The 18,419-nt window shown below is 35.8% G+C and overlaps 1 protein-coding gene across 1 annotated transcript in view; it reads left to right on the forward strand.

Moving 5' to 3' along the window:
• LOC108737552 (myosin-9) overlaps positions 1–13,063 on the forward strand; it is a 39,815-nt gene extending 26,752 nt beyond the window's left edge. Inside the window, exons 10-14 of the mRNA XM_025975591.1 lie at positions 7,667–7,905; positions 8,375–8,507; positions 8,691–8,808; positions 10,358–10,431; positions 11,993–13,063. Of these exons, the coding sequence (XP_025831376.1) occupies positions 7,667–7,905; positions 8,375–8,507; positions 8,691–8,808; positions 10,358–10,431; positions 11,993–12,960 (1,532 nt within the window). The 3' untranslated portion in view covers positions 12,961–13,063. The remainder of the gene's footprint in view (positions 1–7,666; positions 7,906–8,374; positions 8,508–8,690; positions 8,809–10,357; positions 10,432–11,992) is intronic.
• The last annotated feature ends 5,356 nt before the right edge of the window (positions 13,064–18,419 follow it).

The following is an 18,419-nucleotide window of genomic DNA, read 5'->3' on the forward strand; positions in this document are numbered from 1 at the left end:
TCTCCCATGACAGGATTCTCTCCAAAATTATCATCAGAGGAACTATCAGCGTGCGGCACAACATCTTCATTATCAGATTCCGTGTCGCTGTCATATCTATTCTTATTTTTTTTACTTTTTATTATGGTTTTATTTGGTTTAGTTTTCTTATGGACGAATTGACTTTTGTTATCTTTTTGTTTATCTTTTTTTCCTTTAGTTTTACCGTGAGTCTTCTTAGTTTTTTTATTAGAAAAGTTTCCGCCACCTTCAGTGTCACTTTTCTCAAAAACTCTCTTTTTAACAGCTCTCAACTTTTCCCTTTCTATCACATCGTTAAATTGGGTTTTCTTGCTCTCATCATTTGACTTCATATGACTGTCATTATTAGGGTTGCATATTTTCTTCGTTGAGGTTACAGTAAGACTTTCATTGTAACAAGTTTCTTTATCCGGTGTCACTAACGACCTCGCCGATCTGTCTTTCTAGGAGCTGCTTTCGGAAATGGTCTGAAGTTTTCTGGAGTAATTAATATTATGGCAGGGACGTGTTCACTCTCGGTAGGACCGCGTGGCGCCCTTATGTGCCGTACTACGGGGCATATTGGAATGTCGTTTTGACGTAATTCTTATGGCGGTCTTGCTGAACTTTATGCTGATCTTTGGTTTGACGTAATAGATTAGCCAAAGCTCGCAGTCGAGGCGTGATCTCTAATACAAAATTGTCATTCTGGACTATGGTCCGGAGATCCTGGCGGGCGTCGTCTGGAGTGCGTAACTCTCAATCGAATAAAATAATTCGAAGTGGTCTGTATTCTGTTGAAACTACCAGACGCGGATCGCGATTTCGATCTTTTTGTTTCTCATCAGCGCGTCGCAGGCAGCTCCGACAGAACACAGACCAACTTTTACCTACTGTCTTAACAGTGCGTTTTAGAAAATACTACAAATGGCGCAGTAAACGCCATCTGTAGCACGATGCTACATTTTAGGATTACGTATGCTCAGAATTACGAATACAGACTACTTCGAATTATTTTGTTCGATTAAGCTAAAGTGCCTTTCACGTTGAGGTTGGCTACGCCGGGATTCGTTTTCAGCAAGTAGATATCCACACAAGTGAACCTTGCTGGAGCATACGTAATCCTAAAATGTAGCGTTTACTGCGCCATTTGTAGTATTTTCTCATCCAAATGTTAGCTGAGTCGGCGTGAAACCGGTGGTACTGTTGCGGGCGGTGTTTACGGCGAACAGATTGCTAGGAAGCACTTCGTCCCATTGAGTTTGGTCTTCTGGGGTCGCAATGGCGAGTTGCGTTTTTAGATCCCAATTCCTTCGCTCTACGGGATTGGCAGCTGGGTGGTACACGGGGGTCAGATCTTACGTGATCCCTAGGAAGTGAGCTAATTACTGCATCATTATGTACAGTTGTCACTGATCATTTTTCTGGGATTTCCATACATAAGGCTAATCTCGTCAAGGATGATCGCGGCGCGCAAGCTTCTGCGGTGACAATAATCAGTGGGAAAAGTTCAATTCATCGGATGGCAGTTTTTTCCACTATTAATATCCAGTGGTGGTTCTGTCTTGACTTCAGTAGGGGTCCGAAGAGGTTCCCGGCGATGATCTCAAAACGTTGCTTCATAGTTGGAGTCTGTAGAAGTCCAAAGCCTTTGGCACTGCAGACAATCCTTCAAGTAAGCAGTGATATCTCTTCTTATCCCGTTTCAAAATACCGGGAGGCGATACGTTGCCAGGTACGGTCCACTCCGTAATGTCCGGCTGCGGAGTCGTCCTGATATTTCCGCAAAATATCCTCTTTTCAAGATTGGTACTACTAACTGGGGCTCTTCAGCGTCCTTATCAGGAGCATATCGGTATAGTACCTCTTGGGATACTAGGTAACCGCGGGCGAGGTATCTGCGTATTTCGGGCTCGTTAACTTGGACAAAAGGTTCCAGAATTCGACGTAAATCGGGATCTTGAAGTTGGCCTTCCCGAACGAGCACGGGGGAACGAGCTGGAAAATCCACAGTTACGGTGTTAGCCGGATATGAAGCTATTTTCTTATCTTTTTCAGATACTGGAGGTTTCGACAGTCCATCCGTTTCGTTGTGGAATAGTTCCGTTCGGCTGCCGTAAGGAGTCAACTCGCACCGAGCGGCATGGCCTAGAGGTCTAGACAATTGCTTAGCATTCGGGAGGACGCCGGTTCGATTCCGGGTCCGTCTGCCTTGGTCCAAGTTTTTCTGTGGTTTCCTTGGATCACTTAGGCAAATATTGAGGCAGTAATATTCCACAGATAATCTTTCATTCTCTTCTGTTTTCATTTCGTCCGTCTCATCTTTCTCATCCGAACCACTACCCACCCATTCCCACGATTCCTGAAAGCAGGCTGAAGAGGGCCTTCCGCCCTACCTTCCGGCACAGTCCGGAGGGACTGCCCGCCCACCAGCATTACTGGCTGGTGGGAATGAAACACCCAAAAGTTTTAAGTTTTTAAGTCAACTCGCATATTCGATAGGTCGCTCGTCTTGTCCCTCCCCCTGCAATAAGGCTGCCCGCAAAGCATACCGACTTACATCTGCTCGTAAGGTGAATGGCCGCGTAAGGCTGCTTGCAGTAGGATTGGTGACGTTGTTAGTCGCTTCTTGAGGGTATGAAACGTGCGTTGTTCTTGTGTTGATTATTCCCAAGCGGCGTCTTTATTTGTTAATCGGATGAGAGAGCGGGTGATGTCCGCAAAACTTTTTATGAACCGGCAGTACCATGAGTAGATTTGTAGGAATCCCTACAGCTGCTTTAGGTTTCGGGGCGACGACCGAGACCTTACTGGAATTTTTGTGGATACCTTGCGATGTAAAGATATGCCCCAAGTATCGTATCTCTGGACAACTCATACACAGGTGAAATATTCATATTCGCGCGAAAACATTCCTCAGGTGCCGTGAGAAGGTTGGAGATAGTAAAATGAGCCAACAGTTGGATGTCTTGTAATCGAGTAAAGCCCAAAAGAGTCACAAATGTGGTTTTCGACTGGTCTTTTTCGGCAACGGCGATCTGCCAATACCCTGCCTTAAGGTCCATCGACGACATATGAGGAATCCGGATGGTCTATTGCAGCAGATCACCTATGCGCAGCAGCGGAAATGTGCCCGTCTCAGTTATTTGATCTAACCCACAGTAGTCGATACATATACGGGTGCTGTTGGATTTGGGCACCATTACCACCGGGGCAGCCCATAGGGAAAAGTCCACGTGTGCGAGAAAACAAACGGAAGACTGGTCGTTGTCTAATTCTTCCATTCCATTGTCCCTGGGACATTTCGAGCACTATGCATCCGTCGGTAACAAAGTTGACGCCTATCAAAGTTTGCTTTCTCGCTCCTGGGAGGATTACAACCTTGACACTCGGCATTTTTCGAGCGTTCCCGAGTGTTGGATTCAAGGAGTCTTGCGCGTTTCAGCAAGTCGTCGAAGGTGATAACGCTATCCCTAGGAATGCGGTCCCTGACGCGGAAATGCAGGAGTCCATACAGTATGTCCAGTTGAACAGCTTCTGGATGAGTAAAGGTTAATTCAGTGAACAATGCTCGTATTTGGCAGAAAAAATATCTGTTGGGACGGCCTTGTCCTGGAAGATTTGGTATATTTCTTGATAAACCTGGAACGCTGGTTTCTTAGGCGCGAAGGTTTCCTCAATGAGATTGGTTGCTTCCTCCCACGTAGTTGCTTGCGTTTTGATTCCTTGTTACAGTGTCGCGGCAAGTCTCGTTAGGAGTAGCGGTATCTTGATTACTAATTTTCATACATTTTTTGAAAATCGTGCTTACGTTAACGAACTCTTTCATCGCTTGAGGATCTCCTGTTCCAGAAGAACAAGCTGCGCACTGTGCAAAACTTGCCTTGTGTTGCTACATCGTTTGGCTAAATGTGTGCCAGCAGTCGGACAAACTGTTTTTCAGTTAGAGTTTCCATCGTCCGATTTAGTCGAGAGCTCCTTTTTCGCATAGCCGTTGTTCTGTTTTCGAAAGGTACGCGCACTTCGCCGAGCCACACGTTGTTGGGCGCCAATTTGTAAGGGTGAATAAAGATGTACTAATTTTTCCCTTAACAAAACAAACTTTATTTCAAAAAAACACTTTTTATATAAAAGATCAAAAAGGTCAATATATATTTCGAAGGTATATTTTTGAAATGGCCGCGTAAGTTTAATTGATGATAACTAAAAATTAATCTATGTAGAAATTCATTAACCGGTTTTTCAGAAATTGGTACTGAACAAATAGGGTCTTCGGCCGCAGTATGCGTTTCTCTTCCATCCTCTTCCAAGATTTCGTCTAAATCGGTCGGGTCTAAAACATCTTCGATATCGACATTGGGTAAGATTGAAAGTATATATCGGTATCATCTGTCGCGATTTCCCGCATGTTAATTTCCACTCTAGACAAAGCATCAACGTTAAAATTCTCTCTTACCTTTTTTGTACTTGACCTCATAGTCGAATTCTTCTAGCTTTAATTTCTACTTAACAAGACGTGAATTGGGATCTTTAAATTTAAAAAGCCAACATATAGGTTCGTGATTGGTTTCAATTATATATTTTTTCCATGAATATAGGGCCGAAAATGTTTTGTCGCTTCTATTATTGCCAAAAGTTCTCGCTCAATAGTCAAGTAGTTGCGCACAAACAATTATTTCATTAGTTAACTACAAGAAGCTTAAAGTTAAACCAAGCGACTTCTCTAAGCTAGAAACTAATAAGAAGTGACAATTTTATTATTACATATCGGAAAGATGCAACACCAATCCTAAAAAGGCATTATCAGTAAAATACGTTTTCGTGGTAACATCTCACGCTTGTCGGTTGTACATAGGTTCAGGAACATAACCGAATGGTATATTTTTTAAGACGAATTCTTCGAAACGTAAATTTTAAGGTAACTTTGATGATCAACTATGAATAGTTTCTGAAATAATTTACTTCATAGAAAAAATAACCGCTACCGCAATCCAAATTATAAAACATCATGACATCCACAAAAAATGACTTACTTATATAATACAAATAAGAGTTAATAAGTGCCGAAGTGGAAGTTATTATGGTTTGTCTTCTTTAAAGATCTACCACACAGAACTATGGTGTCATAGTCATAACCCCTGAACACAAAATTAAGGCTAAAAGTTACGTTATGTCTTGCGTTATCAGTAAAACGGGAAAAAAAAGTTATAGATAATAAATGCTATGAATGTAGGAGGGAGCTGTAAGTACGCTGTAGCGTTGTTAATGTGGTGACACTGGAGATGTGAGGAGCTCTTTCCAACGGAAATTACAAACTATTGGAAACGCTCCGTTTTGGCAAGTGCTCCGATTAAAAAAAGATTTTTAATTACTTGGTATAAAGGATTTTGTTACTTTAAATTATAGTACTCTTTCAGACGACTACATTGAGTTGGCAGGTACCTACGTTCTAAAAATCAGCGACATCAATTCGAGTAGTGATGTGCTATCAGGTTTTGTTTCAGACTTAGGCGCAGTACACAGGAAACTTTTGCAAAACTTTGACAGTATTTTGTCAAAACTCCAGAATTTCGATGACTTAAGGCATTTTCAAAAGGAAGAGAGTCTATGGAAGATGAGTCATGCCTTTAACTTTAAGAACCGATAAAAAACTTTTTCATTCAGATCGTCGGTTAACTGTCAGAATGATAGGGGAACAGTTGATTTTGGGTCACACCCCCGTTCGTTAAATTTTAAGCAATGGATTGAGGATGAGAAAAATCTACTTAAAAGTAGTTCCAAAAATGATCCCCATTTTTTGGAACGTGTGATTATGGGTGACAAGATTTGGGTATTTGAGTACGATCTGGAAACTGAACGCCAGAGTGGCACACACCAAAGCCCAAAAAAGCAAGAATGAACAAGTCGTACATCAAGATCGTGCTGATTTGCTTCATGGGTAGTCAGGGCATTATCCACAAAGGGTTTGTGCCTCAAGGCTATGGAATCAAACAACACTTTTACCGAGAGGTTGTTGAAAGACCTCGCAAATGGGTCATGCGTGTGTAACGAAACATAAAAGACAACTGAATGTTGCATCACAATAATATGCCTTGTCACGCAACATTTTCAATAAACGAATTTTTGGCCAGTAAAAGTATTTATCTTGCTCCTCAGTTTCCTTATTCGCTGGAGTCAAATGACTGTAACATTTAAAGAGTTCTAATCAACCAGCTGAAGAAAATTCCTGTATCCATTTTAGCATTGCTGTGAAGAATGGCAGAAACAGTGCAGGCTAACACATGAAGATCGGTTTTCAATCTATTTGGAAGTCTGGAGTTAGATAAGAATGCTACTATAGTCTATTTGCGAGGACAATAGTTGAAATAAGATGAGTCTATCTTTAAAATTGATTTATTAGGATAAAAACTATTTACATTGATTGGATTTGTATTTGATCCAGTTTTAGTCAATCGACAGCAACGATGTACTAATTCTGACTTGCTTGCATGCATGTGTATGCACCGTATGTCTACAAATTATATATTATACGAATGTATCCATAGTGTAGTGGAAAACTTTTTCAATTTCCGAAGCATCAATTGAACAAAGAATTACTAATACACATATTGTAGTTTGAGATGAGATATATATATATATATAGGTCAACATTCGGACATACAAACGTTGCTGTTTGATTCAGCGTATTTCTGAAATAAGTGGCAAGCTTTGGAGCAATAAAGAATCGCATGGTGAGTAAAGCGGCATGGATAAAAGATAAAAAAATAAAATCATCTTGAAGCCGACTAGGAGAAAAATACTCTTTGCAATAAATTATATAATTTATAAAACTGAAATGGTGATGGAAGTATCCTCAATGTTACTTTTGTTGTCATTCCTACACTTTGGCACACAATGTTGTACTTATAAATTTATGAAAATAAAATGATGAAAGACTAAGAAATGCTCTCGATTGATTAAAAATGCGTTAAAATGTCACGTTTTACAAAAAGAAAAAATACCGAGATTATTTTTTGCACATCATAAGCTACAACATTTGTCTTCTATCAACTTTCTTTCATCAAATGTTTAGAATCACAATTAAGTATCATTCATTACTTCAAAAGATATTCATCGCCAAAACGTGAAACGCAGATTTCATAATGTTTTATTGTAAGATCAGTTATTTTCATTATTGGTTGATTAAATAGCGCTTTCTGTCAATTAGTCAATTTGTCAATTTCAGTAGTTTTACGCAAGCCCTGCGGAATAGTACACTATATTTACCAATTACGCCGCGACTCGAACTCTAAAATAAAGAGCATGGCGGATTCTTTAACTCAGGCGGTCATTTGAAGATTGAAAATTTTTTCCTTTTTTAAAAGTTAGTTGTGATAATTTACGTATTTAGTTATTATTATTATTCTCCTTAATTACGTATGCTTGAAAGATTTAGAATGACTTCTTTAGATTTCTGTCTCATTTTTTTAAAAATTCAGCAAGACGATCGATTTGTTATGACAAAATCCTGAGATACATTATAGTTGATTTGTGTCAAATGTCATGTTATACCTATAGGCATTCATCGATTGATATTTTATCACAACTCATCATGGTGTATCAATAACTAGTAATACAAAAACAATTTCATTAATTTTTAATTGTGCACTAGCTACTTCGGTTCCAGCTTCTCTTCAGTCCGATTTAGCAATCAGTGGTGCAGAAAAAGGCTCCTTAGAAGAACAACTAGCCACATTACAATTAACCAATGAACGTAATGAAAGACAATTTAAACAAGAGATTAACCGAATGCAGGCTGAAGTGCAGTCCTTAAGACAAAGGCTAGACAGAGCCGACGCAGACCTCATCCACAGTCGAAGAGAAAACCTGAGACTAAATGAACAGATTGCTTCCCTTGAAAAAGAGGTAAACAGAAACGAAGTTCAATGTGGTCGCGCTTGCGTGCGTGTATGTGATGTGTGTGTGTGTGTGTAGGTGTGTGTGTGTGTGTCTCGTGTGTGTATGTGTGAGTAGTGTGTGCGTGCGCGCGCGTGTGTGTGTGCGCGCGCGCGTGTGTGTGTGTGTGTGTGTGTGATATGGTGTAGTTGATTGTTATGATAGTTTGTGCAAGTGTTTCTTTTTTTTTTTACCGTCGCGTCTTATCCCCAAAACAAGTGGCACCCTTGCGTACCTCTGTCACTGCTCGTCATCAACTACGTCATTATTTTTAGGAATTCTTGGGTTGGTTTTACTTTTAGACTACTTAACTTATTAATATAATTCAAACTTGCAGTGGTACAATAAATAATTGTAAAGCATGCTTAATAAAACAATACCAATATCAAATAAACACAACAAAACATTTATGAAATTACATATATATGTTATAAAATAGGTGAATCTCAATGCTGCCCTTGCGGATGAAAAACAAAAAGGTGAAATGTTGGCTCTCCCACTACCTATAATAAAATCTGAAGGGAACAATAATGATGTTGCATCAATGATAAAGGAAATGGAAGACAAACACGGTAGGCACTCAAACATTACTGTAAAGATAACAAGAACTAACAGTACTTCGCATCCATTATTAGATACAAAAGTAGAATAGCCACTTAACTAGTATTGTAATAAGAACTTTATTAAAAAGCATACCTATTTACATTTGTGAAAAGTTTATCCATGAGTTGCTTTTATTATTGTCATTGTTGCAGCAGTCACAGTGGCAGAGTTGGAAAGCATGATCCACTCGCAGAATCAACTCATGGAAAAACTCACGAACGAGTGTCATGCCCTCACTAAGAAACTCGAGGATAACAGCACTAGACATGTGTAAGAATTTGTTTAGCGGTTTGAAACAAGTTTCATCATTTTAATTAATACTTAGATCACTATTAAAACATCTGGCCATTTAAAAACACATCACAAATTAAATATAAATTTCAATTTTCACTTCTTACCTTTTTCAAAACATTATCATTATAAGAATCAGAGCCATAATAGTTGCAAAGAACACTTTATTGATAGCAACAACTCTAATGTTTCGCATTTTGGTAAACGTCAACTGTAAGTCGCATACACTTATTTAAAAAGTACAGTTACGTATGAATATAAATAAATAAAGTAAATCAAAAACATTCCATTTTAATTAGAATGTGATTGCCCTTCTTAAAGGGAAAATTCAAGTTCAAACTGGCCTAGTTTTGTTCACGCTCCATTTTTTCGGCATTTTTGTGACATCTATTGATAAAATTCAATAGATAATAAAAACAAAAGCTGCATACACATACACTTTCACAAAAAACTATAATTCAATATTCTAAGTTCATCTCGTTTGACAAAATTTAATAGGCAATAATTTTAAGCGAAAAATTCAAATTCAAATAGGATCCACCCCCATTACACAACAATTCCAGAGGATCATCAACAAGAGCTTCTGTTATTGTTGATAAAAGGGTCGTATTCTAACTCTACAACTGAAGAATAACCTAGATACACATTCTAAAGGTCAAAAATTGGTAAGGTCACCGACATGATCCAGTATCCCGCTTACTTCACTACTTATCTACAAAAAGTCAATTAGTTCCACTCTACCTTGAAAATATTTAATACATGAAACACCGGCGTTGGTTGCTATTAATAAAGTGTTGTTTGGTCCCCATTTTGACTTGGATGACAAAAATCAAGTAACTGGCAGTATATTTACATGGTGATTAAAAGACACCACCCTGTACCTTCATCCATTACCTAAAAGCATTTGTAGTGTTGTACAATGTCTTTACCACTCATTTCTTCCTCTGAGTAAATAAATAATCAAAAGCATTCTATTTATATGCAAAATATGAAAAGTACACCTGTCCTGATGTATTAAACAAAATACTAATTTGAACCTAAATTAGGATGCCATTCATGCCCTAGAGATTTTCTGAATAATAACATACTCAATGTTATGCATATTTGCAACCCTTGATGTTATCTGCACGGATGTATATATAATATACTTATTGTATCCTTGTGTTTGGTAGGTGGAAATGCAGAAAGCAAAAACGAGTCCGATTTTTACTCAGCCCAGCCAGCCAAACGCAAGGAAGCAATTAAGTTAGACATTAAAATACACATTGTCCCTAAGCCAAAAAAGGTCAGTTGAAACAAAATTTATAAAACATTTCAAATTGTAAGAAACGTAAATATTTAAATTGCTACTATAGCTGACCATACCGTAAGTTGTTTTAGGCTGGAAAAGAAAAAATTAAAAATCGAAATCGGTCAAGTTGCATATAAACTCGAAGCGCTGTGGACCTCTTTAAAGAAGCTTTGCGACGATAATACTCCCATTCAGGTAAATATTCTAGCAGTCTTCTAATTGCACTATTTGTTATAGGAAAGAAATACGCCAGCTTCAGACTAGCCTAGATTTTTTAACCAGAAGTCTTTGCCAAAATGAATTCAAAAAAGGTACATTGTAGATTAAAAATAATCCAAACTTTTAAATTAGCCTTAGATACTTAGGATTAACGTTTCACATTATATGCATTGTATCTGCCTTGCAATTTCATTAAAAAAGTTTTTCGCTAATACTTACGTTCTTGTAACATACTTTTTAAACTTATACATAATAATAAATTTCTCTGTATAGAACTGGCACTTATCCTTAGATTTATATTAAATTAACAATACAGTTATTCCCAAACACATGAACTCGACCCTTCACCTACATCTTTTGCACAAATATTTTCATTAAATTAGCGTTTACTTTATTGATTAGAAATTTATATAAAAAAGTATAACATGACGAATATTTGACAACGTTGTTGAAAGATTTCGTGTAGACCACAATATTATTGTACGACATAAAGTGCACATTCTATCAAACTTCTATGTTATAATCAAAAAAATTTTCAACCAAAACTTGTACCCTGACAGAGTGTTCAAAAATAGAAAGAATGTTTCCTAGAAATAACAGTATATTTAGTTACGGGTAAAATTGGAAAATAATCAAAAATTTCGCCGTGATCTTCTGAAGGCCCCATATATTTTAGCATCATCATCATTATTATAAGGTCGTCAGTCCTAAGACTGGTTGGACACACACCTCCAGTCTTTCCTATCCTGAGCTAATCTTGGCATTTCCCTAAAACTAGAACAACCAATATATCAAAAGAATTATTAGCGGAATGGTACGGATTATGAAATTTCATGACTATGTGTTTGCGAGACACGTTATTGAGGAGACAGATCATAAGCCTCTATTAGGGATAATTAAAAAACCTTTATATAATACTACAACAAGATTACAAAGAATTTAGTTACAATTTATCATCATCATAAGATCATCAGTCCTAAAACTGATTGGACACGCACATCCACTCTTTCCTATCATGAGCTAATCTTCGGACTTCGGACCCCAAAATTATAACAGCCCATATTCTTAACTATTTACGAATAGTAATCTAATCTGGATCTATCTCTACCCCTCCTAACTTCCGTTTCTGCCTCTTATATGTCTCTGACTAGACCTTCATGCCTGAGAAGGTGCCCTACTAACCTATCTCACCTATTTCTTATTAACTTCCATAGAGTTCTCAGTTCTCCTACTCTTTCTAATACCTCTTCATTTCTAATCTTCACTATCCACGGTATCGTCATCATTCGCCTGTAACACCACATTTCGAACGCTTCTAACCTTTTCTATTCTTTTAGCATTCGAAACAATTTTTCTTATAACTTTTTTCGATTGGGCCCCTATTTAGCTGTGCTGCCGTTTAACGAAACCATCTTTTTTCTATTTTTGATCACACTGTAATGCGAATTTTTCGATTATATTTATAGTTTGACGATAGAAACACATTGCATATTTTTGGACTACTGTTTATACAATAATAATATTTTTAAGTAAAAACTTCATCTGACACGAAAAACGCAATTAGCATTCAAACTTTATCCCTTTGGTTTTAAGTAATTGATAGTTAATTGTCTTTTAAACACTGTTGTTTGATAAATATATAAAAAATTACAGATAAAGCGTATGATCCTGAAAGCACTTCTACAAAAACACCATTAGCAATTGTCCATTCCACACAAAATTCTACTGATGAAAACGAAAATGAACCTGAAAATAACAAAACATCTGCAACTATAAATTGCTCAAATGCAAAACAAACACCTACAGAACTTTCACAATCCGATTACGCCGATTCTAATTTTAACCAGCACAATGCAAAAGACATAAAAGAAATAAGCAACGCAATTCAATACAGTCAAAATGCAGAAAATTTGGATCCTGACGAATGTAATGACCAACAACATAATGTAGACAATTCTTTTGAACATACCGACATAAAGAATTTAGAAAATGAACAATATTCAACATCCTCAGAACAACAACCATATTTAAATGCCAACCCGCAACAATCAGACATTTCCTACGATTCTATTAATACCAATACTCCAATACCAAATGGAAATCTGCAAATTCAGAAAAATTTGAACCCACAGCTTGGTATGAATGAACAATATAACTCAAGCCAGGGTTATATTGATGATTCAAAAATGCAACAACAATACGAACATCCGAGTCAACAGTATTCTCAAATATCAGACCACCAACAATATTCAGAATCTGATCAGCAGCAGTATGCCGATCAAATGAATCAGCAATACAGTAATGATTTGAAAGAACCATATTTGGAAGGAAGTCAGGAAGCATATCAAAATTTAAATCAACAATATGATGACCAAATGAATCAGCAATACGCCAACGATTTGAAAGATCAATATTTACAAGAAAATATACACGAACAATATCCAGAAGATCAAGATTTACATCAACAATATGGTACTAATTTAAATCAAGAGTACACTGATGACTCCAGTAAATATTACCAAGATGAAAATGCACATGGCGAAGATTCAACAGCGTATGAGTTTAATCACACTTATGATCAACAAATTGCACCTGAAAATGCGGGTTATGAAAAAGAATAATAATGTAATAAAACGCTGTGAACATTGTAGAATGTCATAATTTATTAATAATGTGTAAAAGTGAAAGCATTAATAATATACAAAAAAGTAGAAATCTATAACATTAAAATACACATAAATAATAATGTATATTAAATAATAATGCAGTTATAGTTGCTAAATGTTTTTGTTATTTATAAATGTTTATGAAAATATATTTATTATAATAATATTTAAGTTGAATATCATATCAAACCAAAATAAATGCAAATAAATGAAAATAACACCAATTCCGTTTTTCATCTTTCCTATTTTGACATTTACTATTTCATTTTTTTACAAAACTGTACCATTTTGTAATCTCCCATATATGACCATTCAACCATTTTGAATTTTTGGCTTCAATTTCGTATTTACTGTCCTAATTGTATACAACTATAAGAGTAGATATGCAGGGGCAAAACATTAGTATACTTAGATTCGTAGATGATATAGTAGTATTAGAATCTAGAAAGGAGGAGCTAGAGAGATAGCTTTATATAAAATGGAAGCGGTGTTAACAAAACAATACTGTATGAAAATAAATAAAAGTAAAACAAAAATACTAATATGCAATTATAGTGAAGCGGATCCATGTTTATATATTAAAGAGAATAAAGGTCGAAAGCTTTGTACGTAGATGACGGGTTGATAGCGGGATCAGCTTCACAAGATCTAAAAGACTATTGATCAACTCAAAAACGAGTTTAAAATTATTACACACCCAGCAAAATATTTTCTAGGATTAGAAATTGAAAGACAGTCTGACAAAAGTATTAAAATAAGGCAGACCACTTATTCCAAGAAAATTCTCGAAAGGTTCAAATTTTCAGGCTGCAAACCAATCTCAACAACAATGTCCAGAAACTATTTTATCAGGGAAAAATAACATAAAAACTCAAACATTTCCATACGGACAAGTGGTGGGAGCACTTATATACCTTATGCTTGATACAAGGTCAGATCTAGCCTACAGCGTCGGATTTATTTTAAGATCACTGGAAAATCGATCTTTATTTGGATGTATCCAAAGTGAAAAAAGTACTTTGCTACATAGCTGGTACAATAAATTTTGGCATAGTGTTTTCACCAAATTATAATAAGAATATACTTGAGTACTATAGTGATGCTGATTATGGAGGCTGTGTGAAAACTGGACGATCAACATCAGGAGTAGGAGTAGTGCTGTTACATAGTTTAGTAGCAGACAAGAGATTGTGGCTATTTCAATAACACAATCAGAAATTGTTGCAGCAAATGAAGCTACTAAAGAAATCATATGGATAAGTAGGTTATTTAAAGAAATTATTGATCTAAAACAAACACCGGTTCTTCAAGTCGATAACTCTGCGACAGTTAAGCTAGTTCAAAATCCAGAATTTCATAGAAGGACAAAATTCATAAGTATCAATCATTTTTTCATACGGGAAAAAATAACCGAAGGGAGTTGAGTATAAAACAAATTTCAACTGAATACCAATTTGCAGATTTAATGACAAAGCCACTGTCCAGAACACGTCTCAGAGTTTTATCAGATCAAATGGGACTGAAATAAAAATAATATTGCTCAACATTTGTTTTAAGTATTTGTTGAAACTAATTCAAGTTTTAAATAGGGAAAGTGTTAAGATTTGTGTCTTAAGCTATTTAAAAATTTGATAGTTCAAGGAACTGACTTCGGAGGGCAAAGTAGAGCTGTGCTCCTCTTTTATATATATCATTAACTTTGTGTGTTTTTTTTTCCATGATAGAGATTAAAACTTTACTAGGTATGTCATATGTACCAAGTCACTATTATTATAAATAAATACTTCTTAAACAGATGACAATATAGTTGTTACTAAATAAATAAACATTAAGTTCTTATTTATATTAGAATAGATAAGTTTATGTAGAAAGACCAGTTCTTAACAGTATTAAGATTCCAACACAGAGCATTCAACAGTATTTATGAAGAGTGTGACTTTGGTGAAGATCTACAGTTAAATACTAGAGATCAGTTCATTTGGAGGCTGAGTAGTGTCGCCATTAAGGGAAAGCTTCTGGGTGAAGCAAATCTTACATACCAGAGAGCAATTGAGTTAGCAACAGCCTTAGAATCAGCGATGTCCTTCAAATGAACTTTTTTATGTGAACGATGAAATTAAAAACTTTGGAAATAAAAATAATATAGATCCATTAACTGTCGGTTTAGTAATTAATAAAGAGAAAATTTTGAAAAGGATACTGGTTGGCCTATTACTGCTATTTCAAAAAAAAAAAATTAAAAGTAGTAGGGCAGAGTGGGGTCACTTGATCCGGATTTTATTCTTTGTTCAAATCAGCATAAGGTCCATTCAATTCAAAGAATAAATAAGAAAAGAGTTATTCTTAAATCAGTCGCTTATTTATTTGACCGCATATTAAGATCAAAAAAATTTTGGCAAATCCGTTGTTTACTATACTAAATTTACCTTATAATGAAAAAAGGCTCATTAGACCCCACAGGCTAGGCCTATTTAACCACCCAATGGGGTCACTTGAGCCAATGGGTTTTACAAATCTTTGCACTTTAAAACATATGAAACATAGGAACATAAATCAAATTTCTGAGATTCCTCAAGGAAATCAAAAAAACTTAAATAAATTTCTAATTAAAAAAAAACTGTCTCAATTAGTTTAGTTACTGTCTTTAGCCGCTTCACGGATGCTTCTATCATTGATAACTTCAACTAGAGCTCGTTTTATCAAATATTATTTATTGAATTCTTCTATTGTAAGTTCGCATTCCAAAATGAAAAGAACATTAATGTAGAAATACTCATGCGTAGTATGACTACATATAAGGGGTCACTTGAACATGGCTCATTCGACCCTGAGTATTTTGGCTCAAATGACCCCTTCCTCGAATTACATTTAATATGTTAAATAACTAAAAGTCAATTGAAAATAATTTATTTTTGGAAACTTAAGTCATTAACATTAATCATGTTAAGAACAGAGGCTTTCATGGCCGGAATCCATAGTAGAATGAAGATTCGGGCTATAGTGCCGTGGTCTAAGTGAACTATTGTGTCCAGACGTTTCGTCAGCTACTGCGGCTGACATCCTCGATGGTATAATTCGAAATATAATCTACGTTCATCGCTCTGCTTCGTCTAATGCCACCCGCTCGTAAATATCACCCTCCGTGTACGTGATATTACAGGTGGCACACTAGACCCTGCGGCTCAACAAACCCCGCTCTGCCCTACGCTAAATAATTTGAAACTTCTACCAACTAAAAGGTGTTTTAAATCGTATCAAGGAGATATTATGAAGCATTTAGGAATGTTAAGCGTAATAGTTGATTTTAAAAGTTAACAAACTAAATTACCTTTGTTTGTGTTTAATGGTAATAGTAGCCCAATTGTTGGAAGGGATTAGATATGTGCATTAGGATTACTTAAATCAAGTGCTTCTCCAGTTTCTCAAATGATTAATTATTGTAAGGATGTAGTAATGGCAAGGGTACAATTACTTAAAGAATTTGAAAATGTTTTCTCAGAAAAACTTAGTATAATAAAAAGTAAATCAAACTAGAGCTAAACGGTAATGTTAAATCTGTATTTTGCAAGCCTAGACCATTACCATATTCATTAAAAGAGAAAGTGGAGAGAGAATTAAAGAGATTAGTTGAAGAGAATCTTTTATTTCAAATAGATTTTAGTGATTGGGCAACTCATCCTGTTGTTCCTCTTCTTAAGGAAAATGTTTCAGGAGTGGTATGCTTTTATGATGATATATTAATTTCTGGTGCTACTAGAGAAATTCATGATTCGAGATTAAAACAGGTGTTACTGAAATTACAAGAGTGTGGATTAACGACTGAGAGTAAGAAATGTCAATTTTTTGTTGAAGAAATAGAATTTTTAGGATATAAATTAAGTAAAAATGGCACTGGCTTAAAAATTGATAATCCAAAGAATTTTTTGGCGTCATGACAATAGTTAGTCCATTATTTAAGTTAATTTAGAAAAATAAGTCAGGGGAATGGAAAGTTTAGCATAAGAAAGCATTTGTTGAAGCAAAGAATTACTTAATTTCGTACAATGTTTTCACTCATTATGATCCGTCCTTACCAATTAAGGTTACATGTGATGCCTCACCAAATGATATTGGAGCTGTTTCAGCTCATGTTTTAGATAAAAATAGGGTGAAACCTATAGCTTACAGAACATTGTCAAAAACTAAAAAAAATATTTTTAAATTGATTAAATTTACGGGGTTAAATATTTTCGTCAATACTTGTATGGCCGACATTTTAGACTCGAAACCGATCACAAAACGTTGATTCACATTTTTGGCTCAAAAAAGGGCATACCACATACGGCAGCCAGTAGACTTCAAAGATGATCTGTGATTTTGTTAAGTTATGACTTTGAAATCAATACTAATACTAATAATAAAAATGCTAATTATTTGTCATGATTGTATAATTAAAATAAGGGGAAATAAGAAGAGTTGTTACTTGTTACTTGTTGTAACTTAAGAATAAAATAATTCGAAGTGGTCTGTATTCTGTCGAAACTGTCAGACGCGGATCGCGATTTCGATCTTCTTGGATCTCATCAGCGCGTCGCAGGCAGCTTCGACAGAACACAGATCAACTTTTACCTGCTGCCTTAACAGCGCGTTTTAGAAAATACAACAAATGGCGCTGTAAACGCCATCTGTAGTACAGTGCTACACTTTAGGATTACGTATGCTTCAGCAACGTCTATTTAAATATATAGATATCTACTTGCTGAAACGAATCCCGGCATAGCTCACCTCAACGTGATAGGCACGTTACCATAATCGAATAAAATAATTTTATTCTAAAATGTAGCACTGTACTACAGATGGCATTTACAGCGCCATTTGTCGTTAGTTTAAGAATCTATATTGGAGAAGATCTGTGACAAGTATGCGATTATGTATAATTTGATTGGCCAAATAAAATCGAAGAGAATTTAAAAGTATTTAAAAATCGATGAGTCTGAATTAGCTATTGAATATGACTGTCTTATGTGGGGAATCGTTATTCCAAAGAGTATGCGTAATTTAATTTCAAAGAGTTACATGACATTCATGTGGGTGTAGTTAAAATAAAAACTACGGCGAGATCATACTTTTGGTGGCCAAGATTAGATAAAGATATTGAGAGTCTAGTCAAGCCATGTAAGCTCTGTTTACAAAATTTAGATAATGTTCCTGGAGCTAAGCTTCATGCTTGGGATTGACCACAAGATATTAATCATATACTTTATTAGAATATAGGGAGGAGGCACTTGTAAAGAATAGTAACACTTGACTAACACTAAACAACAAAATTGCATTTATTAATAACGATTACTCCTGCAATGTAACAAGCGACCATAGAAGTCCTACGCTGCCTCTCTCTTTCATACCTCGTTTCGCGACATGCGCACTACGCCAGA

This window comes from Agrilus planipennis, unplaced genomic scaffold (assembly GCF_000699045.2).
Source record: "Agrilus planipennis isolate EAB-ADULT unplaced genomic scaffold, Apla_2.0 scaffold139, whole genome shotgun sequence".
NCBI lineage: Eukaryota > Metazoa > Arthropoda > Insecta > Coleoptera > Buprestidae > Agrilus > Agrilus planipennis.